This window comes from Nuphar pumila, chromosome 7 (genome assembly GCF_984573655.1).
Source record: "Nuphar pumila chromosome 7, dmNupPumi1.hap1.1, whole genome shotgun sequence".
Classification (NCBI taxonomy): domain Eukaryota; kingdom Viridiplantae; phylum Streptophyta; class Magnoliopsida; order Nymphaeales; family Nymphaeaceae; genus Nuphar; species Nuphar pumila.
The window spans coordinates 114,439,529-114,467,308 of NC_143255.1; the positions used below are offsets into that span (position 1 = coordinate 114,439,529).

The 27,780-nt window shown below is 39.6% G+C and overlaps 1 protein-coding gene across 1 annotated transcript in view; it reads left to right on the forward strand.

Annotated features, from left to right (window-relative positions):
• LOC149833019 (putative transcriptional regulator SLK2) overlaps positions 1-27,780 on the forward strand; it is a 54,170-nt gene that overhangs the window by 1,533 nt on the left and 24,857 nt on the right. The window contains exons 2-5 of the mRNA XM_090014848.1: positions 89-220; positions 403-451; positions 23,951-24,165; positions 24,496-24,564. Of these exons, the coding sequence (XP_089870974.1) occupies positions 89-220; positions 403-451; positions 23,951-24,165; positions 24,496-24,564 (465 nt within the window). The remainder of the gene's footprint in view (positions 1-88; positions 221-402; positions 452-23,950; positions 24,166-24,495; positions 24,565-27,780) is intronic.

Genomic DNA, 27,780 nt, shown 5'->3' on the forward strand with positions numbered 1-27,780 from the left:
GGTTTTTGACTTTTTTGTACATTCAAGTTCGAGCATTAGTGTTTGTAGATAGCTGCATCATTTCTAATGGATTTCTTACCTTGTTCAGGACAATAGTATTCTTTACTGGAGAAAATTTGTGGCTGAATATTTTGGGCTTCGGGCTAAGAAAAGGTGGTGCTTATCATCATATGATAATGTGGGACATAGTAACCCTTGCATGTTTCCACAATCGGCTATGGTGAGTTTTTTTGCTTCTGACATCTCTTTATAATATACTGCATTTGCAACTTAGTTGAAAGTTCAGCTATGCATTTAAGCTGTGAATGCTTTTGAAGGTTAGAAACTCTACCTAAAATGCCTTAACCTGGAGCCTGCTTTCTGGATTTGTTGAGAATGATATGTTTTGCTGTTCTTTGGCAGGAGGTGTGGCAGTGTGAAATTTGCGGTTCTAAATCAGGGAGGGGATTTGGTTAGTACATTTAAGCAGTAACGTTATCTATGATGATGATATGTGGCTTTTCTTTTGTCAGGAAAATGTTTACTTTTATGTACTTGCTTGAAATTTAAAATGTAAAATAGTCTTCTGCTTGAAAGTTGAAATGGTGCTTAGTTTGTACACACCTAACTTAACATTAAATCTTTCGCTTTCTACTTGTCTTCAACATGATGTTTGCATATGAAGCTGGTAACACTTGGTAAATGTGCTTGTAGCTTATGAACTTCCTAATGCCAAGAAACTGTTTGTTGTTTCTTGATATGTTTCTTTGTTGTATTTTCTTTTCAACATTTCTGTTGTGGGTTAGAGCATGTTGTTCTGGTCCTTCTGGATGGCAACTGTACTTCCACTATCTGTTTTTGTTCTTCTATCCATGGTGATTTGTCATCATCTAATTTATTTGTCATTTTTACTCAGATGGATAGTCACCAAATGTTTTTGATATTTTCCAATTTGTTGTCTTTAGTTTTTTTTTCCAGAAATGGAAAATGGCAGACGGATCACAATAAATTGAAAATGTGACTGATATATTTATCATGATATTATTGCGATATTATCAGTCTGAAAAGGTCTTTTGTCAATAAATTATTTTTCGGTTTTTTTGTTTTTATTTAAAGAAATGCTGACATTTTCTGGAGAAGCCAACTTCTTTTTTAAGTCAGGAGAAATATTATTGCTGATATTAGCAAGGGAAATATTAGTGTTTGTGTCTACATGTTTTAGGTGACTTGTACCTAAATGATGTTCTACTTGAATTGTTTAATTTATTGTTTTGAAGCTCAAATTGGGTCCACAAGAAAGCCATGGGAATTGTCTACGGGTTTTTCTCTAATCAACTTAGGGCTTGACCATCTATTTCTGGGTGAATATATGTAATTACTACTATAATCTTTTTAGTTCTTTTATTTAATTATGATTACTGCATCTACAATAGAAGATTGAGATTGGCATGTTCATTTCCACTCTAAAGGGGTGCTTTCCCATTTTCAGGCACCCCTTTTCCACTGGCTAATTTTCTGTCCCTTTTTGAGTGTCATTGTTATTAGGTGATACACATCATGTTTAGTCTAGCTGGGCTTGGCTTGGACATGCAAGAACCTGATATTCTTGCCTGGCCTGGTAGGTTGTTAGGGTTGTGGTTTAGTCAGGCTTTGACCTTAACTTTGACCCTGGCCATATAGTGGCCTAGTGCTAGGAATTTCTTATTAAAAAAGGGAAATAATTCTGGGCTTGGTCTGGGGTGCAGGTATTCACAAGTCTGCACATAAGCCTGTCCAAAACCCACCTTGAATTGGGCTTATGATCTTCATGGGAGAAGACTGTAGGATGTAATATGTAGTGTAACCATTCTTTGTTGATTTAATTGCCTTTGTACCTATGATGTAAGACTAAATCTCCCTGTGTAATGATGATGACACTTTATGGTGAAATGTCTGGGCAGGTTCTGTCTTCTTGCCTTTAATGGGTGACGGTTGTAATGAAATTAAGATCTTCCACGAAAGCGTAAATGCTTACAACAAGTGTCTATTAAAGACACCTTAATCATAACCCACAAAAGGTCTCAAATGAGAGAACTCAAGAAGAAAATCACAAAATTATTTCATTCACATAAAATGCTTAAAAAGCATTGTTACAATGAGAGGAGAGTTACCCCTATTTATATACATAAGAGAGAGGGAGAGAAAAGCCTTTAGGGGGCTCCAAAAGAATCATTGGAACTAATCCAACAACACTATTTGTAGCTGTTGGATAGTGCCGTTGGACTAGTTGCAACGGCTATTCAAACTAGTCAACATGAAAATGTTGACTAGTTTGAGTGTAGTTCAAAATGAACTAGACAACCTAAAAATACAAAACATAAATAAAGAAAAAAAGAAAAATATAAATAATATCTAAATATATATGTATTATATCTAATAATACATATATGTATATACACCTTTTAACACTCTTCCTCAAACTTACAATACAATGAGCAAAAGTTTTTTTAAGAGAAAATGAAATCTAAGAGCAACGAGAGGTTTGGTGAAAAAATTTGCTAATTGGTATTCTGATGTAATATAAGGCAGATCAATGGTTCCATATAGATACTCCTCTATGATATAGTGACAATTCATTTTGATATGTTTGGTGTGTTCCTAAAATGTTCGGTCACTGACAATGTAGATCGCACTCTTGTTGTCACAACACGTGTGAGGCTTTTGTCACTTCAACTCTCATGTCAGCCAACAGTCTTCTCAGACAGACTACCTCCATCATTGTGGTGGCCATAGCTCGGTATTCAGCTTCGGTTGACGAAAGAACGACCTTTTGATGCTTCTTGTACCGCCACAAAATCAGTGATTCACGTAAGAAAACACAAAAACCAGTGGTTGAGTGCTTGTTTTCGGGATCACTTCCACAGTCAACATCAGTATAAGCAATTAAATCTAATGAAGTTAAAGCATGTTAGAAAAAGTCTTGCGAAATGGAAGACTTAATGTATCTAATAATACACAAAACTGCTCCCATGTGAACAAAAGTAAGAGCATGTTGAAATTGATTAGTTGTGTATACATCGTGTGTTATATCATGTCTAGTAATGGAGGGATATGAAAGTGCTCTAATAAGTTGTCTGTAACGAGTGAGATCTTCGAGAGGTTCTCCATCATCAATTCACATTTTGGTGTTTACAACTTCTGGAGTATCCACTTTCTTATCATCTGTGATTTCGGACTTGAAAACAATATCAAAAGTAAACTTAGATTGAGATAATAAATAACCTCGAGGGGAATAGACAACTTCAATTCCTAAAAAATATTTCAATAAACCTAAATCAGTCATTTCAAAATGATTTTTAAGAAGCTTTTTAATGTTTTCAACTTTCTGTTCGTCTCCTCCGGTGATGATCTGATGCAGTGGGAAATCGGGATCCTGACGCACCTGGATGCTGACGTTAGGTGCGCTTCCCACAACGCATGTCCACCGTGCAAAAGTAAATAATACCCAACAAAAAACCTGAGAAACAGGTGATCTGTATTATTCAACCTTAATTCGGTTATTGAAAAGTAATGAATTACAATGAAGAATAAAGAAAATTTTGGGAAATGGAAATAACGGCTGCAGTGGAAAACAAAATGTTGACAGAAAGAGAGAAACAATAAAAAAAACAAATCATCATTCTTCACCCCACGTAACCCTAAGACTGGGTATTTTATAGACTGCACAACGGATCTGGATCTCGGGTCCAGTCCATGGACCCAAGATCAAATCGAAGCTGCTGACGTTGGGTCACCCATGTGTTGAAATGCTGGCGACGTGCGCGCTTCAGACCTTCGCTCGTCTAGAATAGGTACGCAGGGGCACGTCCCTGAGTCGAGGTTTTGTGCTCGAGGTTGGATCCATCATCTGAATCCGATCGTCCATCCCATTGGTGCCGAGATCCCTGGCCACGACTGGGTCACGTTGTATAGGCCCGGCCTGGTCCTGCTCTGCATCATTCTCCCCTGGTTGGGAAGAAGTCGGCTCTGACAACTTGTTGTCACCACAATAAGCATATAGACCAGAGACATTGAAGATAGGCTAAATGTGCCAATCTTCGGGCAGTTTAAGGAGGTAGGCATTCAGACCCAATCGCCGAAGGATCTTGAAAGGGCCATGCTTCTTAGGGCTCAACTTACCATAAGTGCCTACTGGGAAACGCTCAGGACGTAGGTAAACCCATACTAACTGACCTACTTGAAACTGGACATCACGACGACATTGGTCCACATAAGCTTTGTAAGTTTCGTAACTTTCAACAAGTTTGGCTCGGACTTGTCTATGAATATCACGCATGTACTCAATGACATCAAATGCGTCTGGGGATGGGTTGTGGAGACTAGACACAGGTGCTAGATCTACTACATGGGTTGGTGAACGCCCATAAACCACTTGAAAAGGAGACTTGCTTGTGGACCGGTTGATGAAACTATTGTAGGCGAATTCGACTTGCGACAAGACTAGGTCCCATGTTTTGACATTCTCCCCAACTAGACTCTTTAGTAGGTTCCCTAAGGTGCGGTTCACGACTTCGGTCTGACCATCGGTTTGCGGGTGGTATGCACTGCTGAACTGGAGTTTGGTTTTCAATAAGGCCCATAACGATTTTCAAAAGTGACTCATAAAGCGAGTGTCACGATCTGAGGTGATCGTGTGAGGCAATCCATGAAAGCGGGCCACGTCCTTGAAGTAGTACGAGGCTACTAACGAGGCGTCAGTGGTTCGCTTACACGGAACAAAGATAATCATTGTGGAAAATCAGTCAACTACGACTAAGATGGAGTCAAAACGACGCGAGGTTCTGGGAAGACCCACAATAAAATCCATGGAGACATGTTCCCAAGGCCGCTCAGGGATGGGCAAAGGAGTATACAGACCACTATTCTGACGTCCACCCTTGGACACTTGACATACTCGACAACTCTCGACAAACTTGACAACATCTTTGCGTATTTTGGGCCAAAAATAGCATTCATCTAACAGTGCAAACGTCTTATCATGTTCAAAATGCCCAGCTAGCCCCCCTTCGTGTAACTCAGAAATCAATTGTAGCCTAAGGGAGAATGCGGGCACACATAGCTTATTACCTCAAAAGAGGTATATGTTATGTATAGTGAACCGTGGGTCTGCCGTGCTGGTAGAGGAGAGGCACCCTTCCCAGACCTGCTGAAAATCAGGATCCGTTGGGTACAACTCTTTGCACTGCTCAAACCCAATGACCTGCACGGACATAGTCATTAAAAGACTATTTTTTCTGCTAAATGCATCAACTACCTTGTTCAGAGTACCTGATTGATGGCGAATCGTAAAAGTGTACTCTTGCAAGAAACTGACCCACTTGGCGTGCCTCACACTCAACTTCTTCTGACTGTTTAGATACTTTAATGCCTCATGATCCGTGTACAAGACAAACTCCTTATAAATGAGATAGTGCTTCCAATAACAAAGGGCTTGTATACCGATATAAAACTCAACATCATAAGTAGAATATTGGCATCTCGACTAAGTCAACTTTTCACTAAAGAACGCAATAGGCCTACGGTTCTGACTCAGGACGACACCAATTCTCACTTTAGAGGCGTCGCACTCAACCTAAAAAACTATGCTAAAATCAGGAAGGGCTAGGACGAGGGCACTAGTCATTTTTTCTTTGATGAGTGTGAAGGCTTTGCCCACAGCTGAGGTCCAATGGAAGCTAGTACCCTTTAGGCATTCCGTGATAGGGGCCATGAGGGTGCTAAAATTCCTCACAAATCGACGGTAGAAGGTGGCCAACCCATGAAAACTGCAGATCTCTCCTATAGTTCGCAGGGTAGGCCACTCTACAATAGCTCGAACCTTGGCAGGATCAGCCTTCACTCCATCAGACGACACAATGAAACCCAAAAGCACTACGCTTGACGTCATGAACTCACACTTCTCGGCATTCACATAAAGCTTCTTCTTCCTCAAAATCTCTAGGACTTGACGCAAATGACTCAAATGATCAGACAACGAAGAACTATAGACCAAAATGTCATCAAAATAGACAACGACAAACCGTCCTATACAAGAACACAACACTTGGGTCATCATGTTCATGAAAGTGATCGGGCATTTGATAAACCAAATGGCATGACTAACCATTCATACAATCCGTCACGTGTCTTGAACGTTGTTTTTCACTCATCTCCCTCTCGGATACGGATCTGGTGGTACCTACTTTTTAAATCGATTTTGGAGAAAATAGAGGCACCAACCAACATATCGAACATGTCATCCAACCGGGGAATGAAAAAGCGGTATTTGACGGTGATGCGATTGATCGCTCTACTGTCGACATACATGCGCATGAACCCATCTTTATTAGGAGTGAGCAGGGTGGGCACTACGCAAGGGCTTACACTCTCACGAATGAAACCCTTTTACAGTAGCTCTTGAACCTGTCTCAACAACTCGACATGCTCAGATGGGTTCATGCGATACGCGGGGAGGTTAGGTAGACTCGACCCCGGGACAAAATCGATGACATGCTGCACCACCCTCATCGAAGGTAGGCCATTGGGAAGGTCGTCTCGCATAATATCGTGAAACTCCTCGATAAGGGGCGCGACGTCCGCAGAAACGGGCAACGACGTACTCATAGACGATTTGGCTACCGGGGCATAACAATAACCGTCCTTGCAATGGCTCAACAAAGTTCGGTATGATAGGCCCACGAGCCGAGGAACTCGCTCGGGCTTATCCACAGTGGGGAAACCGGTCTCCTTGATAGGGAGGAGGATTATTTTATGCCCCTTAAAATTAATTGAGTACGTGTTCCTACGGCCATCGTGGATGGTCTTGCGATCAAACTGCCAGGGATGCCCAAAAAGGATATAACACGCGCTCATAGGGGCTACATCACACCACACCTCATCGTGGTAATGCTCCCTCATAGAGAATCTAACTAGACAATGCTGGTTTATGGGAACTTCATTTTCCCTTTTGAACCATGCCATTTTGTATGGTTGAGCCAGTTTTTTCGTTTTCAAATTCAAGGTGGACACAATGCTTTCAGAAACCATGTTTTCACAAGATCCAGTGTCAATGATGACATCACACGCATGGCCCTCATAGTTACACCTGGTTCTAAAGATGTTATTTTGCAACCATTTTGCGGGGCCCGATTCTCGAAGTGCAGTTAGAACCAAGGTTGTTAAATGCGATGAGGCGAAGTGAGGCGTTGAGCCTGCGCTTCGCCTCTGAGGCGTACGCCTCTCACAACTGGTATGGAAGTGAAGCAGTGGGAGGGGAGGCAGTAAGAGAAGGACCATGCGCCCAGCTGGTACGGAAGCGAGGGATATGCCGGTCGTCCGGTGGTCGGAGAAGACTGAGCAGCAGCTGCAGCACAGCAACTCCGGTGGTCGGTGGTCACAACTGGTCGGAGGTTGATGAGGGGCGCATCACAGCAACGCCTCAGTACTTTGAGCGTGCGCCTCGCCTCTGAGGCATACGCCTCTCACAACACTGGTTAGAACATGATGAATAGACAATAAATTCTCGACGTTACCATCAAACTCTACGACTTCCACCTCAAGCTCTTCCTCAACCGACGACTCACCCTTAGTCGCACTATCTGACACTGACTCAACGACACCTTCTATGAAATGGGCGCTCTTATTCATGTTGGGGCATTTTTAGGCCACGTGTCCTAACTCTTGACACCTAAAACAACGGATGGTAGACTCACTAGGCTTGGACTTGGATCTGGTATGGTAGGCTGGTCCGGACTGGTCAGGTTTGCTAGGATCTACTCTTGGGGTGAACTTTGAGTCTTCCTTCCTTAGGGAGCTCACTCCCCTGGTTGGGAAACTCGACTTAGGTCGACTAGATGAGTCACTTCGGGAGACTATATTCCTGTCTCCTTTTCAACTTTTCCTCCACATTCATGGCATAACTGCTGGCCTGATCCAATGCTGTGACAACTAAAATCATTAGAAATAGCATAACGGAGACCGAAAATATACCTCGTGACCTGCTGATGGGCTGTCTCTTCGATCTCAACTCGCAGGGATAAACGATGGAACTCAACAGTGTATTCCGTCATGGTACAGGTGCCTTGACGCAGGGTCAGGTACTCCTTGTAGGCTCTCTCAGCGTGGTCTGATGGCACGAACTTGGTCTGCATCAATCTTTGCATCTCTTCTCATGTCTGCACTCTCATGTCTGCACACGCTCTTGCCCCTGCCGTTCCCTCGACCTTTGTAGCTCAAGTCACCATGTCTGCGCTAGGCCCCTCAATCGAGTGGACGCTAGAGAGACACGACGATGCTCAACTACAGAGTGGTAGTCGAAGAAAAACTCCATGACATAGGCCCAGTCGAAGAACTGCTCGGCGTCGAATCGTCCCGCGAACTCTGGAAGGTCCGACTTCACCCCGTAGGTGGAGGTGTACTCTGGCGATCTCTGTTGACGAGGTTCCACCATTCCTGCATGGTACTCATTCCAGAAGGCGTCGTCATCCATCACGACATCGTCATCCTCGTCATAATAGTGCTCGCCTGGAGGTTGGTGTTGACGAACTCCAGTGACGTGGTCGGCGCTTAGGTTGCGTTGGTCCCTGCTGAATCTGCATAGTTGCTACCTGAAATTGCCTCGGTCTGGCCCGCCCTTTGGTGGGAGCCATCTGCTGTCGGCGTTGAGGCACCGATATAGTAGGTGGGAGGACTGGTCGGTGAATCGTTTCTGGGTTGGTGGGAATGGGGTAATATGGATTTGGGTTGGAAGTTGGGGTATGGTGGAAGTAGTGGGTTGGATATGGGACAGGGTTCTGGAACGGGGACGAGATAATGGATTGGGTCAGGTTTGGGGTTTTGTATGGGTATTGGTTATGGGTTGTGTAGTACTGAGATGACTCACCCGATTGGATCTGGACCGGATCAAACCCTATACTAGTCGTTGGACTCAGAATGGGATAGGTAGGATCATTGATCGAGTTGTGGGGAACAAAGGTCTGGTTAGAACTCGAACCCTGATCCATAACATGATGGGTTTGGTTTTGACCCGGCTCAAAATCAAACTGGAGCTCCGTTCGGGTCCGATGCAAGACTGGGTCGGTATTGGATCGCGCATTAGGATCAAAATTATTGGGTTGGGTCAGATTCAGGATAACCCGCAAACCGGACCCAACTGGGTAAGCCGGGTGATGGGGTTCAAAGCCCGGACCCGCTCCTTGGGACCCAAAGGGTGGTCCTCAAGTCTCGGGTCTGGGCCCTGCTACCATTCGCTCCGGGCTGGAACCTGTTGGGTTCGGTCCGACCCACAAGGGACCACACCCCCCTGCTCGCTGGTGGGCTATGATCGTGCCCCCATGCACGAACTTTGGAAGGGGTGATAGGTCAGCCCTGGCTCGGGTTGACGCGGTCGCGCCTACAGCCTGGCCCAGCGTCACGCTCGGGCCCTGTAGGCTCTGGCCTACAGGGCCCCTTTGCTGTGGCTTGAGGCCAGGTCTGTGCACCCAAGTCGACGTCAAGAGGTCCTTCAACGACCCCCTGGTTCAGCTGGAGGGCTCCGACCACCTGAGTCGCAGCCGTGACAGAGTTCAGAAACGGTACCATCTGCTGGAGTGTCACGCGACCAGCATCCCTGTGCAGGCCCGCCTCAGTGCCATCCGGTTGCACAACAGGTTGACGGGGGTTCAGTTTGACTTGTTCGAGCGCCATCGCACCCGCGGGGCCTGCGGCATCGCCGTCCAATCCGACACTCATTTTCAGCATGGTCGTTGCGTGCGTCTCCACCGACGATTCGAGGGCCACGCCCTTGCTTACACGTAGCATATTTTCTTGGATCTTCGTCATCATGCCGATCATCCACATCATGGGATCCTCGTTGCTGGTGTTTGATCCCTCTTGTTCCTTCTCGCTATCAGGATCATCCCTCGCTTCTTGCTCCATACCGTCGACCAAGGAGGAGGGGTTGTGCTCTGATACCACTTTGATGCAACGGGATATTGGGGTCCTAATGCACCTGTATGCTGACGTTAGGTGCACCTCCCACAACACTCATCCACCATGCAGAAGTAAATAATACCGAACAGAAAACGTGAGAAACAGGTGATCTGAACAATAGATCTACCTTAATTCGGTTATTGAAAAGTAATGAATTACAATGAGGAATAAAGAAAATTTTGGGAAATAGAAATAACAGCTGCAGTGGAAAACAAAATGCTCACAGAAAGAGAGAAACAATAAAAAAAATAAATCATCAATCTTCTTCACCCCACGTAACCCTAAGGCTGTGTATTTTATAGATTGCACAACGGATCTGGATCTCGGGTCTAGTCCCTAGACCCGAGATCAAATCGAAGCTGCTGACGTTGGGTCACCCATGTGTTGGAATGCTGGGGACGTGCGCGTTTCAGACCTTCGCTCGTGTATAATAGGTACGCAAGGGCACGTCCTTGAGTCGAGGTTCCGTGCTCGAGGTTGGATCCATCACCTGGGTTCGATCGTCCTTCCCATTGGTATCGAGATCCCTGGCCACGACCGGGTCACGCTGTATAGGCCTGTTCTGGTCCTGCTCTGTATTATGATCATGTCATCCACATAAAGAAGATTAATAATCCCTGCATTAGAAATCTTAACAAACAAAGTATTGTCAGTCAGACAAGTTCTGAATCCAATATCGAGCATAACATGACTAAACCTGTCATACGAGGCTTTTGGTGCCTGTTTAAGACCATAAAATTTTTTTTCTAAATGAAGAGCCTTACCCGTCACACCGGCGCCCGGGTGTGGTGTCAAATAGGCAAGGGTTCCCTCACTTTGTTGGACGGGTGGGGGTAAAGAAGTTAGTCCAAGACCATAAAATTAGGTTAGCCACTTGGAACATAGGGTCTTTAACTGGTAAGTTGGTAGAGTTAGTAGATGTTATGTGTAGGAGAAAGATTGATATTTTATGTCTACAAGAGACCAAATGGGTAGGTGAGAAAGCAAAAGTGATAGAACCTTGGGGATATAAGATTTGGTATACAGGAATAAATAGGAATAGGAATGGAGTAGGGATTGTTATGAGTCGTCAATTTATAGATAATGTAGTTGAGGTCCGTAGGAAGGGTGATAGAATTTTACTTATTAAATTAGTATTAGGTACGGATATTATTAATATTATTAGTGTTTATGCACCTCAAGTAGGTTTAGATGATTCCATTAAGCATCAATTTTGGGAAGATTTAGATGGAGTAGTACAAGGGATATCTTATGGAGAAAAACTTTTCATCGGCGGTGACCTTAATGGACATGTAGGCATTAGTAGGGATGGATTTGAGAGTATCCATGGAGGCTATGGTATAGGAGAAAGAAATGAAAGTGGAGAAAGGATTTTAGATTTCTGTTTGTCCTATGATATGATCTTAGCAAACACTTGGTTTAGGAAAAGGGAGTCTCACCTAGTAACATTTAAAAGTTGGGTTAATACGAGTCAGATAGATTTTTTCCTACTTAGAAAGAGAGATAGGGGTTGTTGCATCGATTGTAAGGTTATACCGGGAGAAAGTGTAGCTACACAACATAGAGTCTTAATTTTAGATCTTAGAATTAGACAATGCTGCAAAAGGGATAGACATAGGATAAATCCTAGAATTAAGTGGTGGGCACTGAAAGGAGCTAAACAAGGAATGTTTGTAGAGCAGGTAGTTAAGGAAGCTGATTGGTGTCTCGAGGATGATTTAAAATCAATGTGGAATAAGATAGCGGGTGGCATGAGAAAAGTGGCTAAGGAGGTATTGGGTGAGTCTAAAGGCGGTGCACCACTAGGTAAGGATACATCATGGTGGAACGAGGATGTCAAATTAGCTATTAAGGTTAAAAGAGAGTGTTATAGAAATCTAAGTAAGAGTCGTGATAATGAGAATTTGGAGAAGTATATGATAGCAAAGAAGGAAGCTAAAAAAGTAGTTTGAAACGCGAGGGCTAAGGTATATAAGGAGGTTTATGACAAGTTGGATACCAAAGAAGGCGAGAAGGATATTTATAGGTTTGCAAAGACGAGAGATAGGAAATCGAGGGATTTGGGTATGGTTAGATGTATCAAAGATGAAACACAAAGGGTTTTAGTCAAAGATGAGGAGATTAAGGAGAGATGGAAAGATTATTTTGATAAGCTATTTAATGATAGTCATGCTCAAGATCTTGGAGACCTCCATTTCTTTTCATGAGATAAATCGTGACTTCATGCGCAAGATTCAAAAGAAAGAAATTGCAGAGGCTTTGAAGAAAATGAAATCAAGAAGGGCAGTTGGCCCAGATGGTATACCTATCGAGGCTTGGAAATGCTTGGGAGAGAAAGGTTTAGAATGGTTGACAAATCTTTTTAACTTGATTTGGCAAACAAATAAGATGCCTAATGAGCGGAGGAAGAGTACTTTGGTGCCTTTATATAAGAATAAGGGTGATATACAAGATTGCACAAACTATCGTGGTATAAAACTCATGAGTCATACTATGAAACTTTGGGAGAGGATGATTGAGTCTAGGTTGAGGAAGGTTGTCACGATATCGGAGAATCAATTTGGTTTTATGCCTGGAAGATCAACTATGGAAGCTATACATCTTCTTAGACAACTTATTGAAAGATATAGAGAGAGGAATAAAGATTTGCATATGGTTTTTATTGATTTAGAGAAGGCATACGATAGAGTACCTAGGGGCGTTCTCTGGTGGACAATGATGAAGAAAGGTGTTTCTCTCAGGTACATTAGTATAATTAAAGATATGTATGAAGTAGTAACCAATGTTCGCACTTGTGGAGGGGTGACAACCAATTTTCCGATAACGGTTGGGTTACATCAAGGATCTGCTTTAAGCCCTTTCCTATTTGCGATAGTGATGGATGAGCTTACGAGATCAATTCAAGAAAATGTACCGTGGTGTATGTCGTTTGCTGATGATATTGTTTTGATTGATGAGTCTAGAGCTGGGGTTAATGCTAAGTTAGAATTATGGAGACAGACATTGGAAGCTAGAGGTTTTAAGTTGAGTAAGAGTAAGACTGAATATATGGAATGTCGGTTTAGTAAGCAACGAAATAGTGATGGGAGTGTAATGAAGCTTGGTGAGCAAGAAATACCGGTGAATGATTATTTCAAATATTTGGGATCCATCATTCAAAAGTATGGAGAAATTGATGGAGATGTAAATCATAGGATAAAAGTTGGGTGGATGAAATGGAAAAGTGCAACTGGAGTGTTGTGCGATCGTAGAATGCCATTGCGGTTGAAGGGAAAGTTTTATAAGACGACTATTAGACCCGCTTTACTTGATGGTACGGAATGTTGGGCTGCCAAGAGACATCATATTCAAAAAATGAGTGTAGCTGAGATGCGGATGCTTAGATGGATGTGTGAAAATACAATAAAAGATAAGATTCAGAACGAGGAGATACCTAAGAAGGTAGGTGTTGCACCCATTGAAAATAAGATGCGAGAGAATCGTTTACGGTGGTTTGGACATATTCGGCGAAGGCCTAATGATGCTCCAGTTAGAAGATTGGAGAAATGGGAAAATATATTACTTAAAAGAGGTCGGGGTAGGCCTAGGAAGACTTGGATGGAGATGATAGGAAAGGATATGAATGCTTTGAACCTCACCGAGGACATGGCATTGGATAGAAATGATTGGAGGAAAAGGATTCATGTGGAAGGCCCAAAATGAATTTCTTTTTTTGTCAGTAAATATGAAACATTTGCACCCAAATATTCTTAGTCTAGAGTAGTCTAGAGAAATGTTCATAAGTTTCTCAATGGGAGTGATATTTTGTAACGAAGAAGATGACATCCTATTAATGAGATAGGTGGCAGTTAAGGCAACTTCTGCCCAAAAGTCTTTCGGGACTTGATTTGCTATTAATAAAGTCTTAGTGGTTTCTATAATATGACGATGTTTTCGTTTCACCAATCCATTTTGTTGGGGTGTATAAGGACAAGATCTTTGATGTGTGATGCCATGCAATTTAAGATAATTTTGAAAATTTGTGGATAAAAACTCTCCCCTTGAATATGTGCGAAAAATAACAATATCATTTTGAAACTTGTTTTTAACCATATTATGAAAAGTTTGAAAGTATGAAAATACTTCAGACTTATGTTTGAGAAAGTAAATCCACATATGTCAGAAGAAATCATCGACAAAAATAACATAGTAAACAAATCCTCCTTTAGAAATTACTGGTGCAGGACCCCAAACATCCGAGTGTATTAATTCAAGTGTTCTTGAAGAGAAAAATGTTCGTTCTAAAATTGTAATCTTTTCATTTTGCTGAGAATACAATCTTTACAATCAAATGATTCAGAGTTACAAAATTTTCCTAGATTTGAAAAATATTGGATTTTGGCTATATGTGGATGACCAAGTTTCTTATGCCACAGTTTCAACTCTATTTTTTGAATATTATAACAAAAAGCTTTCTTCGACATTTTCAAAAAATCCATGTAATAAAGTCCTCCTTCTCTATGACCTTCCCCAATCAGCTTGCCTGACTGACGATCCTGTACCCAACAACCATGAGAAGAAAATTAAATATTACACCCATAATCAGAAATTTGAGATATAGATAAAAGATTTAAATTTAATTTGGGAACATGTCTAATTTCTGGAATAGAATTTTTTTTTGTTTTATAATATTTTCTAAATTTTTTTATTCCTTCTATTTCAAGAGAAGTCCCATCAGCAGTAAAGACCTTTGACACACTTGTTTTATTTTTAACACATTTGGATAGACTTTGATTATTTGGGGTCATATGAAAAGATGCACCAGAGTCAAGAAGCCAAGAAAATTTTACCTAGATCAGAAAAAGATGAGGCTGCTGCGCCGGTTGAAGCTTCAGATGAGGAAGAGGCACCTTTGATGAGAGGCTGAAGAATCTCCATTAGTTGGGTCAGGGAAACTGGTGCATCCTGATCTTTAGGCTCTGATCCAGCAATTGCAGCTCTTTTTTCTCTCAGCTCCTTAAGTTTGGGACATTGTGGCCTGTAGTGTCTCGGTTCATGACAGTGATGACAAATAACTTTCTTCTTATCATAATCACCATTTTGTCGGTTAAAGTGAGGAGGCCTATATGATCGAACACGATTCCCTGGTCTAGACACGACTAAAATAAAATCATTTTCAATTTTTGAAGAACCTTTCCGGAGACGATTTTCTTCCTTTGTTAACTCTTCAATAGTTTTAACAATAGAAGGAATTTTTCTCCGGTGAAGGAGAGCCAATTTAGTGGTTTCAAATTCCGGCCTTAATTCAATGATAAACTGGTAAAAATGTTCAACATCGAGCTGTTTCTGACGAAGCTCGATGTCTTCGGCACAATGCCACTTTGGTTCTAAAAAGAAAAGTTCTTCCCAAAGTTCGGACAACCCATTGTAATATTCACGAATAGTTTTGTCTTTTTGTGTCATCATTCGAACTTTTTCTTGGAGGTTGCACACGTGTGCAATATCTTTGAGGGAATACATATTCTTAAGGTATTCTCATGCTTTATCGGTATGATCAAATTTGGCAAGACTTGAGCATTTTTCAATGTCAACGTTATTGATAAGCCATGACATTATCTTCGCATGAGATATTCTCCATTCTTTCCATTTCTTCTCGTATGAGGCAAGAGCCTTGATTTTCTCTTCTTCCGATAGAGGAACCTCTTTATCTCCCTCTTTTTTAGTAGGAGATAGCTTAGGTTCCGAATCGGAACCATCTACAATCACCCATAGGCCTTTTCCCTCGTATATGGTGCTTCATGATTGAAGCCCATGCTACATAATTCGTATTGCTTAGTTTCATAGGCATGATGGTGACTTTATCATTGTCATCCATTGATTACAAGGAGAGAAGGAATATGGATAAAAGAGAAACAAGAAGAGAAAAGAAAAAGAAAGAAAAATACAGTACAACAAGATGTGAAATCTTTCCCAATGAAGTGATAAAACACTTCTCTTCAAGTGGTGAACACTTTTGCAAATGGGCACGAAAACCAAAGCAAATTTTCCTCAAGATCTAGTACTTCCGCGGCTCTGATACCATGAAATGAAATAGGGATCTTCGAAACACGAGCTTAGATTCACAAGGGAAAGTGTCAAGAATGACACTAAAGCATAACCCTTAAAAAAGGTATAATTGGAAACAAAATAAAAATAAAAAGATATTCTTTATTGATATGAAAAACCAATTGCTTAAGAAGCATTAGAATAATATACAAGAGGGGCTGTACCCCTTTATATACACAGCTGAAAGAGACTCAATAGAGCTGTTGGACACAGTCCAACGACTCTAAATAGAGCCGTTGGACTGTGTCCAACAACTCTATTGCTAGTCAAGTCTGGACAGGACTTGACTAGCAACTGCCATTTTAGTTCAAATTGAACTAGATGACATAAAGACAAAAAATAAAAATAAAGGAAAAAAGTTATAGAAAAGAAAGAAATGAAATATATATATATATATAATAATATAATATTATTATTATATTTATATGTACAATTTTACATTTTAACAAAGATGTCGTTGATCAGCCCTGGTGCAAAGAAGGTGCAAAACCAGGATCAACAACCCAAGAAAACATTATTGAGCCAAGAATATCAGGACGGATTCTACACCCAATAGAGAGATGAGTAAGTTACGACTTCTCTATAGATCATCAATTGTTCTTTACCGAGATAACTTAACATGATAAGCCTATGTTGTATAATCAAGCTGCCAAAAATCGGAGATGGGTGGAGGCTATGAAAGAAGAAATGAAGGCCCTTCATGAGTGTCAAACGTGGGAAGTTGTACAAAGGCCTAATGAAAAAAATGTAGTTGGTTCAAAATGGGTCTATAAGATAAAGTATAAACCCGATGGCTCGATAGAGAGGTACAAAGCCAGGCTTGTGGCAAAAGGCTACATAGAAGTATGGTTTAGTCCTGTTGTCAAGATGTGTACCTTGATTTTATCCCTTGTTGACTATAGTTGGTCTTCAAATCATTTGGATGTGAAATATGCATTCTTACATGGCAGATTGAAAGAAGAAGTGTCTAGAATTATTGAGACATGACACTTTGGGTTTGGATCCTGATCCAGATCTAGACTGACGTCCTAATATATTTTGATTTAATGTAGTTTTTTTATTGTTCCAGTATTTACCCCTTTTGCGTAAGAGCCTTGTATATTAGTCTTAGGGGCATTATTGTAAAGCTGTCTTGATATTAAAAAGGAACCCACGACCTATAATGGGAGTGTGTGGAGTCTTATGCTGCAGCCCTACTTTTCTCCTATCTCTCTTCTTCCTTCTTTCAATTTCTATTGACGCATCCTTGATTTACATGGTATCAGAGCGCGGTTGGGTTTGGATCTTCTCATCCTAGTAAGTTCTGAAGGATCTTGGCTTATTCGTGCCCTTTTCTTTTCTTGCTTCTTCTCTTCCGGTTTATCATAAAATTCCCTTTTCATCATTTTCAGATCTGAAAAACCCTAAGTTTTGTTTTCTCTTCTTGCTTGATGATTTACTTCTCATCGTTTCATATCTTAATCTTGGTCAAGAGATTCAGATCTTGCTTCCTTTCAAAAACCTTAGTCTGATTCAAATTTGATTTTATTTTAGGTGTTTTAATTCCATTGCCTTCAGATCTGAATTTGAATCAAGATTCAGATCTGCCTCCTTTTTCAAATTGTAAACCCATCCAGATTTGATTTTTTGATATCCTTTTTTTTCCTAGATCTGAATCCGAATCCGAATCAGAATCAGATCTGTCCCTCATTCTCTGAATCTCAGTCAGGCGATTCAAATCTTTCAAAACAAGATCCATTCCTTGTCTTCTAATTTTTTTTGATGAATAGTTGTTATTCTTGCTTGAATACTGAAGGTATCGTTTTGCTGCTGCTGATAAATTTTTCTCTTTGTGACTGAGTTTACCTAAAAAAAAAAGTTGCAGACCAGCATAATATTTACAACTGAATCTATTGTTTTTTTCTGATTTATTTAACAACATTCGAACCGTGCTTTGGTTTGCTATTCTTTTGGCTAAGGATGATTCTTCTTCTTCGGCCATGTCAGCTAGCTTTCTTAATCAGCTAGTTTCAGAAAAACTGACTACATTCAATTTTCTCACTTGGAAAAGACAAATAATTCCCTTTATTCGAAGCCAAGATCTCTCTGGACACCTGGATGGGACGGTTAAAATCCCATTAGAATTTGTCTTGTGGGAAAAAATGATGAAAATGAGGCTGTCACTACCACCATACAAGTTTGAAATCTGGAATATGTGTCCTGAATGAAACATGATCAAGCACTTGTTGCCTATATCACGTCTACCAAGTCACAAAAGGTCTTAGCGAGCATTCTTGATGATTGCTCAACTATGGAACTATGGGCTGCACTTGTGTAGACATATTCACAAGTTTCGAAGGCAAGAGTTATGTTTTTGAAGAAGAGAAATATGAGAAAAGTAATGCTGCAGCATAAGACTCCACACACTCCCATTGTGAGTCGTGGGTTCCTTTTTAATATCAAGACAACTTTACAATAATGCCCTTAAGACTAATATATAGGTTTCTTACGTAAGAGGGGCAATACTGAAACAAGAAACAAAATACATTAAATTAAAATACATTAGGATGTCAGTTTGGACCCAAAGTGTCACGTCTCAATAGGAATAACCCGCAAAGTACCATATTGAAGACCCGAGGACACATGTTTGCTGACTAAAGAGGCCAATCATGGTTTTCAGCGATCTCCTCTTAGTCTCTCTTTTCATCTACAAGAAGAAAAGATGACATTTTTGCTTATTTATGTTGATGATATCAGGAATTAAGAAGAGCATATTAAAGAGATCAAGATTGTTCTTACCATAAAGTTTCAAATGAAGGATCTCGTGAAGTTGAAGTGTTTCCTGGGTTGGAAGTAGATAGGTTTCAAAATGGTGACCTTGCTATGACACAACATAAATATACAATGGATCTGCTTTCTAATACCAATTCGAAAGATTGTAAGCATGTCTCCACACCAAATCCAATACACCAAAGATTAAGTTGCACAAGAGAGTTGTATGGCAATCCAACTGAAAATAGAAGTATAGTGGGTATGCTTCAATACCTCACTTTTACTAGGTTTGCTAAAGTAAATGTTGTAAATCAAGTATCTCAATTCATGCATGAACCAATGGTCAATCATATGGAGGCATAAAGGGCACACGAGGAGGTGGGTGATATATAGGAGATCACAAGGAGAGGATATGTTAATGCTAATGGCATATTCCAATGCTGATTGGGCAGGAGATTCCGATGAAAGATCTATTTTTAGGTATTGTGTTTACCTTAATGGAAATTTGGTGTCTTGGAGTAGTCAGAATCAACGGGTTGTTGCTAAGTCAAGTGCTAAGGGCTATGGCAACAGCTACATCAGATTTGAGTTGGATAAGATATCTTTTGATTGAATTAGGGGAGAAAATTCCAAGGTTGATATTATTTTGTGACAATTAAGTGCTATTCAAATATCATTAAATCCAGTTCAACATGGTAATACCAAGCACATTGAGATTGATCATCACTTCATCATAGAAAAAATTGAAAATGGAGAGTTAGAAGCAAAGTTTGTGGGAACAGATATTCGAATAGCTGATTTGTTCACAAAAGGCCTTACAACACAGATTGAGGTATCTCAAGAACAAGTTGTCCATGGTGCAAACCATGTACAACTTGAGGGAGGCTATTATCATGTGATTGGGTTTGGATCTGGATTGAATCCGAATCCAGATCCAGATCCAATATATTCAGTATGGGTCATTATGTTTACCTATATTCACATGCATTTTTAGTATTCTTTTGTCTCCTTTATTGCCCCCATTATTTGTGTTTTCCTTAATATTGTAACATTACTAAAGGAAAGGTTATATAAAGTAGAAGGCAGACTCACACGTTCTCACATTGGGAAACATGTATTCAGAAATATGTCCAGCCCCTATTCTCCTCTTCCGCACCTCTAAAACTACAACAAGATACCAAAATCTAATATTTTAGATATCTTATGTTGTGCCTTGTGGGAGTTGAGATGGCCTATTTATTCTGGGAGTGACCTTACTCCTGCTAATTGACACATTGGGTGATGGGGGCTAGGAGGAGGTAGATATCACCCTTCCAATTTCATAATTCTGATTTTGGCCTTGTGGATTACAAGGCAAGGCAAGGAGTGGTTTGTCATTTGGTAGTAGTGGCTGTTAAATTATACATATATTAATGTATATATATATGATATATATATGTACTTATATGTATACATCCCCATGTATGTATACGTATTTGTATACATATATACATATGTATACATATTGTATATAAAATAAATACCTTTTGTAATTTTTTCTATAAAATAAGATGCGAGAGAATCGTTTACGGTGGTTTGGACATATTCGGAGAAGGCCTAATGATGCTCCAGTTAGAAGGTTGGAGAAATGGGAAAATATATTAGTTAAAAGAGGTCGGGGTAGGCCTAGGAAGACTTGGATGGAGATGATAGGAAATGATATGAATGCTTTGAACCTCACCGAGGACATGGCGTTGGATAGAAATGATTGGAGGAAAAGGATTCATGTGGAAGACCCAAAATGAATTTTTTTTTTGGTTCATATCGCTGACCCCAATTGTTTTGGGATGAAGGCGTAGTTGTTGTTGTCTGTTTTTTGTCTTGTCAAAACATAGTTGACTAGCCGTTAGAGCTAGTCCAACGGCTAGAAATCTAGTCATTGGAGCTAGTCCAACGGCTAGAAATCTAGTTATTGGAGCTAGTCCAACGGCTAGATTGGACTAGCTCCAATGACTCTATGGGCTTCCTTTTGGCTTGTATATATAGGGGAGAATTCTCTCTTTGTAAGTATGCTTATTGCATACTTGGACAACAATAAAATATTATGTTTTTATATTGTGAGAGTCTTTTTTGTGGATTTTGTAAGTGTGCCCTTTGTGACTCTCTTTTGTGCTTGTCCATTTAGTACCTATTGGTGGGCATTCTTGTTTGTACTTGAAGACTCTCATTTCCTTACATGGTATTAGAGACATAGTACTCTTGATCGTTGGTGATTGACAACCATATGCTCGTGTGCTTGTGTTCGTGTCTCTCTCTTTGAAGATTGACTTGACTCTTTGTTTGGGTTCTCGTGATGCTCAAGTGGACGTGCTCATTCTCTTTCTATCTCTCTGTGCTCATTCTCTTTCTATCTCTCTTTCTCACCTCTTCTCTTTCTCTCTCACTCTCACTCTCATATATTCTTATTGTAAATCATAGAAGATAAGGCAAGTGTTACCATCATGCCCAATACTAACTATGTAATGTGGTTTTCAATTATGAAGCACCACATTTGGGTCAAGGGATTGTGGGGGTTAGTAGATGGATCCGATCCGGAGCCTAAGCTAACTCTCACTAAAGTGGAGAACCGAAATGAAGTGACTTTGGATGGAGAAAGAACCAAAGCTATATCCGACTATGAGAAAAAATGGAAAGAATGAAGAATGAGACATTTATAAATTATGTCTTGGCTTATCAATAGCGTAGACATCAAGAAATGTTCTAACTTTGCGAAATTTGAACATGCTAATGATGTATATGACTATCTCAAGAAAATTTATTCCCTTAAAGATATTGCATATATGTGCAAACTTCAAAATAATCCCCGTACCATGAATCAAGGGAAAATGAGCATTAGGAAATAATACAATGGTCTTTCCGAACTTTGGGAAGAATTATCCCTTCTTGAACCAAAGTGGCATTGCCCTTTGGACATCGAGCTCCGGCAACAACAAATTGACATATAGCATTTTTACCAATTCTTAAATGGATTAAGACCCAAATACGAATCTACTAAGTCAGCTCTTCTACATAGACGAAAAGTTCCCTCTATTGTTGATACTATATAAGAACTAAGTATGAAGGATAATAGGTTGAAGAAACATCCACAAAAGAATGAGGATTCTGTTTTGCCCATATCTATTCCGAGAACCTATACTCACACTTACAAACCACCTCATTTTAGGAGACAAGGCAATGAGTATGACAATAAACGAAAAATTATGTCACTATTGTCATGAACCGGGGCACATCTTTGGTTGGTCCACCTCAAGAAGATAAGGACGTGAGCAACCTGCAAGATACTTATTGTTGGAGCTATGTCTTTATTATAATTGGTGGAATCATTTCAAGTTCTCCTTAGAGGATCATCTACTTCAACCAGAGTCGTGGTCTCATTAATTCTGATAAATTTCCTTGGCTTCTTGATTTCAGTGCATCTTTTCATATGACTCCCAATTTTAATATTTTATCTGAATGTCGTACTAATTCAAGTCTGCCTAATGTTTTCATTGCCGATGGTACATCTCTTGAAATTAAAGGAATATCAAGTTTTGAGAAAACTTTTTAAACCTTCAAACTTTTTTAATTCCTAAAATAAGATATATTCTCAAACTTAATTTAAATATTTTATTTGTTTCTTAAAATTTGGACTATGAGTGTAATATCTCCTTATTTAATGGTTGTTGGGTGCAAGATTGCTAGTAAGGGAAGCTCGTTATGGAAGGCTATAGAGAAGAAGGCCTCTAATGCATGGATTTTTTAGAGATACCCAAGAATACCTTTTGTTGCAATGTCCAAAAATTAGATTTAGACTTATGACATAGAAGATTAGGACATCCAAATGTATTAAAAAAGTTCATATTTTTCAAGTTTGGAAATTTTTTGTAATATTGACAATTTTACTTGTAATTATTGTATTCTTGGCAAAACAAAGAAATTACCATTTCATGAAATAACTTTCAATCTCTACTAGGCCACTCGAGTTAGTTCATTCGAATGTATGTGGTCCAACACCAATTATGTCTAAAGGTGGATATGCATATTATGTAATTATTTGAATGACTTGTGAGTATGCCCTTTGTGGCTAGGGATGGTAGTGGATCAGAGGGAAACGGGGCCTGCCCCGCCTCACCCAGTTTGGACCAGATATGGAGGACATGAAACGGGGATGAAGGCAGGGATAAAGGTTAAAATCAAGATCCGTGCGGGGATGGACTTACACGTTCTCCTGTCCCGTCCCCGATCCCTGTTAGTAAAATAATTAAAATACCCTTTGACAGTTCAACCTCCTTTAGGGGTGACAGTGGACCAGGGGGAAAACAGAGCTCCGCCCTGCCTTGTCCTGTTTGGACCAAGGATGGAGGACTTGAAACGGGGATGGAGGTTAAAATCAAAACCCGTGTGGGGATGAAGGCGGGGATGGAGGGTAGAATTTTGAGACGCGGCGGGGGTGGAGACCTTGTCCCCCGCATCCTCCCTGGTCCACTGCCATCCCTATTTGTGGCTTTCTTTTGTGCTTGTCCATTTGGTACCTATTGGTGGGCATTCTTGTTTGTACTGGAAGACTCTGATTTCCTTACAGTGGCTTCCCTTAATATGGTGGTACACTTTGAAGGGAAGGAATTAGAGAATCTTTAAATATTTAGCCTCAGTCATTGAAGTTCCATACCGAAGGATTCAACAGTTTCTTTGAGGATGTGAGTCGAATCTCTGGGAAAAGGTCTAAGATCTAACCTCAATCAGGGGTTGCAGAAAAGGAATCTAGAGATATGTAGGTGATTATTGTAAGCATGATGTCTTGTCATCTAACAGTTTTGTATTGTTTTAATTTCTGTATCTTTTCTTTTGATGAATGATCTCTTCAAAGAGATCTGCAATAGCAGTATAGCACATCATTGGTTTCAGTATTCTTTGCTCTTCCCGTACAATATGTTGTCTCTTTCTATAATTCTATCTGATATGTAGTTCATTTTGAGTATTTCTTCTGTATTTTTTTTTATAATTGCAATTCCTGAGATAATTCACATCAAACTTAACCATAGGAATGTTAAGAGTTTGTTTATCCATTTTGAGGTTGCTTTTACTAGTTTTTTTTGCTGAAGACCTTTTTTGTCTCTTGGATGTGGGACAGAAACTACCTTTCAGGTGCTTCCTAAGCTCAACAAAATAAAGTTTGACAGTGGAGTTCTAGATGAGCTTTTGTTTCTTGACATGCCCCAGGAGCATAGGTTTCCTTCTGGGATTATGTTGTTGGAGTGTGCAAAAGCTGTACAAGAATGTGTCTATGAGAAGCTCCGTGTTGTTCGTGAAGGTCAACTTCGTATTGTTTTCAGTCCTGATATGAAGGTAAGCAACTAGGACATCAATATTTAGCTATTTGTCTGACTTTTAAATGTTTTAGGAGAATAATATCTTAAACCAGTTATAAGTTTAAATGAGTCCCATAAGCTCTCTGCTGCCATGATTCACCTTCCAAAATTTTGTTCACCTTTTTTGTTAAATCGAAACTGTCATTAATTTTGTATATCTGGCAGCATGACATGATGGAACTGGAATTTTGATTTTGTATATCTGGTAGCATGACATGATGGAACTGGAATTTCAGATTCTATTTTGGTCCTTTGGAGACATGTAGACATCACTTTGAGAATTTGCTGAGTTTGTTTTCTTATTCAGATTTTGTCTTGGGAATTCTGTGCTCGGCGTCATGAGGAGCTTTTGCCTCGTAGATTGGTGGCACCTCAGGTACTAATATGTGTTTATTGTCTTCTTTACAAATGTTATTTGCTCACAAATTGAACAGTTTTTCAACTGTTTTTTATTTGGGTTAATCTTTTAAGTTCCTCATTGGAGGATCTTTTTACAAATATTTTGTTGGCAATTTTGCCCACATGATTTTAGAGAGATGAATAGACGTGTAAAGCTGTTGGGTTATTTCCTGCCACAATCAAAGGAAAATATGTTGTTATTTTCAACTGTGTGTGCTTGTGTAGTCACCTTTTTTCACAATGTCATGATATTGTTGTGACATTAAAACAGCAATTTTAAAGGTAAAATATCCGTTGCACTTATAGTCTTCTGGAAAAAAAGGAATGTTCTAGGAGAATGTAGACCTTTGTTGATTCTTGTTGAATCTTTTGAGAAAAAAATTAGAAAGCATAATTACTCTTTTTTGGGGTAAAAATTTGTTTCTATTAATGAACATTGGTACAGGTGTAGATTTTCTTGAGATGCTTTCTTCCCAAGAGACCATCACCCCAATTGGTTTTATGTCCAATATTGTCCTTCCTCATGCAGTGTAAAGACTCTTGGATATGGTGGTACATACTGTTGTTCGCATAGATCTAGCTACCAAATGGTAAATCTGACCATTTACCATGTTTTATTTAGCATATTAGAAGGTTTTATCATGCTTAATACACCATAAGATTTTATTTTTGAGATGGTGAAACTCAATGGCTCACAATTCATGAAAATAAGAGCAGTTTAAAAATGGTATAAAACATCATATTTGAGTCAACTTTAACACATGAAAATAATAAACATAATATGTAAACATGATCCAACGGTTAGATTTTTCTTTTGGAGCTTAGATCTATGTAAATCAAGTGTGTGCCACCATAAGCTATGGTGGTACAATACCACCATAGAAGCGCCCATCTCACTCTATAGCATGAATGTTTTTTACCCAAAAGAGAAAGGTGGCAGTACGGAGGTTTGGAGGCTCATCTCTCCAAACTAAATCATAATCAAGAGCTCCCAATCTCACCTCGGTTTCTCTCTCCCTCATGTGGGTCGACATTTTTTTTAGAAAATAAAATTCCATTAAAATAGTGTAAAGCAGTTGCAGAACATGAATAAAAGGTGGCAAGGTCTCATCTCCACTGTGAGTAACCTTTTGACCATAAACCAAAATAATGTAAAGCAAAGAATGGTATCTGAGCATACGGGTGCAGAGAACCTAGGGAAATACTTTCAGTATATGGGACACTCTCCTGTATTGTAAAAGTATTTCCCCTCCTTGGCTTTAGTCTGGCAGCTTATAGCAGTCAATAATAGTGAGCATTCATCCTTCCTGCAGCAGGGTGACTTGATTCTAAATTCTTGTGCACTAAGAACTGCCTGCCAAACTCAGTTCCTTTAATTCTTTACAACCCACTTCCACTTTGGAATGAAGTGTTAATCCAAGCACTGTAGCTGAGATTTTTTCAGTGGATGATGCTTAAAGCTAAATCCACAGAGACTGAATGAAAAAGCCTTGGATGCACCAAATACTCAGGTGGATCAACATAATTCGGGTTGTCAAATTGCCACAGGTAATGTAGTCTAATAAAGTGAAAATTTGAACAGATTAGCCAAATTAAACCAGGAACATATCTCAAACGTGAAAAGATTCATCAAAAGTCAAAACATAAAGAATCAAAGAGTAACCCAAATATTAGAAATAAAAAAGAAAATGAGCAAGCAAAAACTGAAAAAAGCAGCTACAAACATATCTCAAATGAAGATTTACCGAAACAAACCAAAATTATCTGAAGAAAAGAAAAGAATGAGAACCCAACTCTGAAAATCCTAGTTCATCAAAGCAAAATGTTGCATAGGGAGTGCTTGTTAAAATGTATGCATTTGCGTATTTATGTATGCTATTATATACATATATATTTTGATATATATATGTATATAGTTGTATATTAATGTAACCCTCAAGGGTATTTTTGTCTTTCTTATCATATATACTTAGCACAGTCCATTAGGGACTTTTCTCTTTTTTAGTTTTTATTTTTTTTATTTTCACTTTTTGACCATGGACTAAACTGTCCATATTATAGGACTGTTGGGATTCTCCCCAATGGTCACAACTGTGACCATGGGGATCTCCCAACAGCTCTATTGACCTCCCCTTTGTTGTATAAATAAGGGACCCTGTCCCCTCTTATATGTATGTTTTTTTGGAGCATTTTATCAATAAAATACATTATTTTTTTATGTTCTTTTGTGCTCTCTTATGCTATTGCGCCTAGACACCTTATCTTGCTCATTAGTGGTTTGCTATTGCGTGTTTAGGGATATCACTTGTTATCCCTCATTTCTTTACATGGTATTAGAGCCCTTTGGGTTCTCTTGATCTTGGAGGTCTTGCTTGTAGTGATTGAAGATCGTGACAGAGGTGTGTTGTCCTCTCTTCCTCTTTACCTATCTCTTTTTCGTCATGGAGCATGAATCAAGACTAGAGTTCTCCTTCAAACTCAATGGATCCAACTACTTGATGTGGACTTCGTCTATGTAAAATCATTTTAGACGAAAAAAAGTTTGGAGCTTTGTGATGAAAACTTCTCTTGAGCCATCATTAAAACTCACCAAGGTCGAAGAAGGTGTTGAGAAAGCTCTTGTTGAAAATGATCTTGTTAAAGCCATAAATGAACATCAAATAAAGGTAGAAAATTGAGAAAACAACCATGCAAAATTTTTTGGCATGGTTTATAAACAATGTTGACATAAAAATATGTGCCAACATTGCTAAATTTAGAAGAGCCAATGAAGTTTGATTTTTTCTTAAGGGTATGTATAACACAAAAGGACCTTGCTAGACAATATTTTTGTCAAGACAAGATCCATTAAGCAAGGGGACATGTGTTCGGAATAATTTTAGTATTTTGTCTCCTCTTTGGGATGAATTAGCACTTCTTGAGCTTAAATGGGTGGCTCCTGAATATGTTGAGATTAGAAGAGAGCAAATTGAGAAGGAACACTTTTTTCAATTCCTTCATGGTCTAAGACCGGAATTTGAACAAGTGAGGTATTCTCTTCTTCATATAACCAAAGCTATGCCTCTTGAAGATGCTCCCGTCGAGGTATGTCAAGAAGAAACTCGTCTTGGCATGACCAATAAGAATGATGATGGTTTGACCATTACTACTAGGCCGGGTTCCAATGTAAGGGCCTATAAGCCCCCCACTTTGT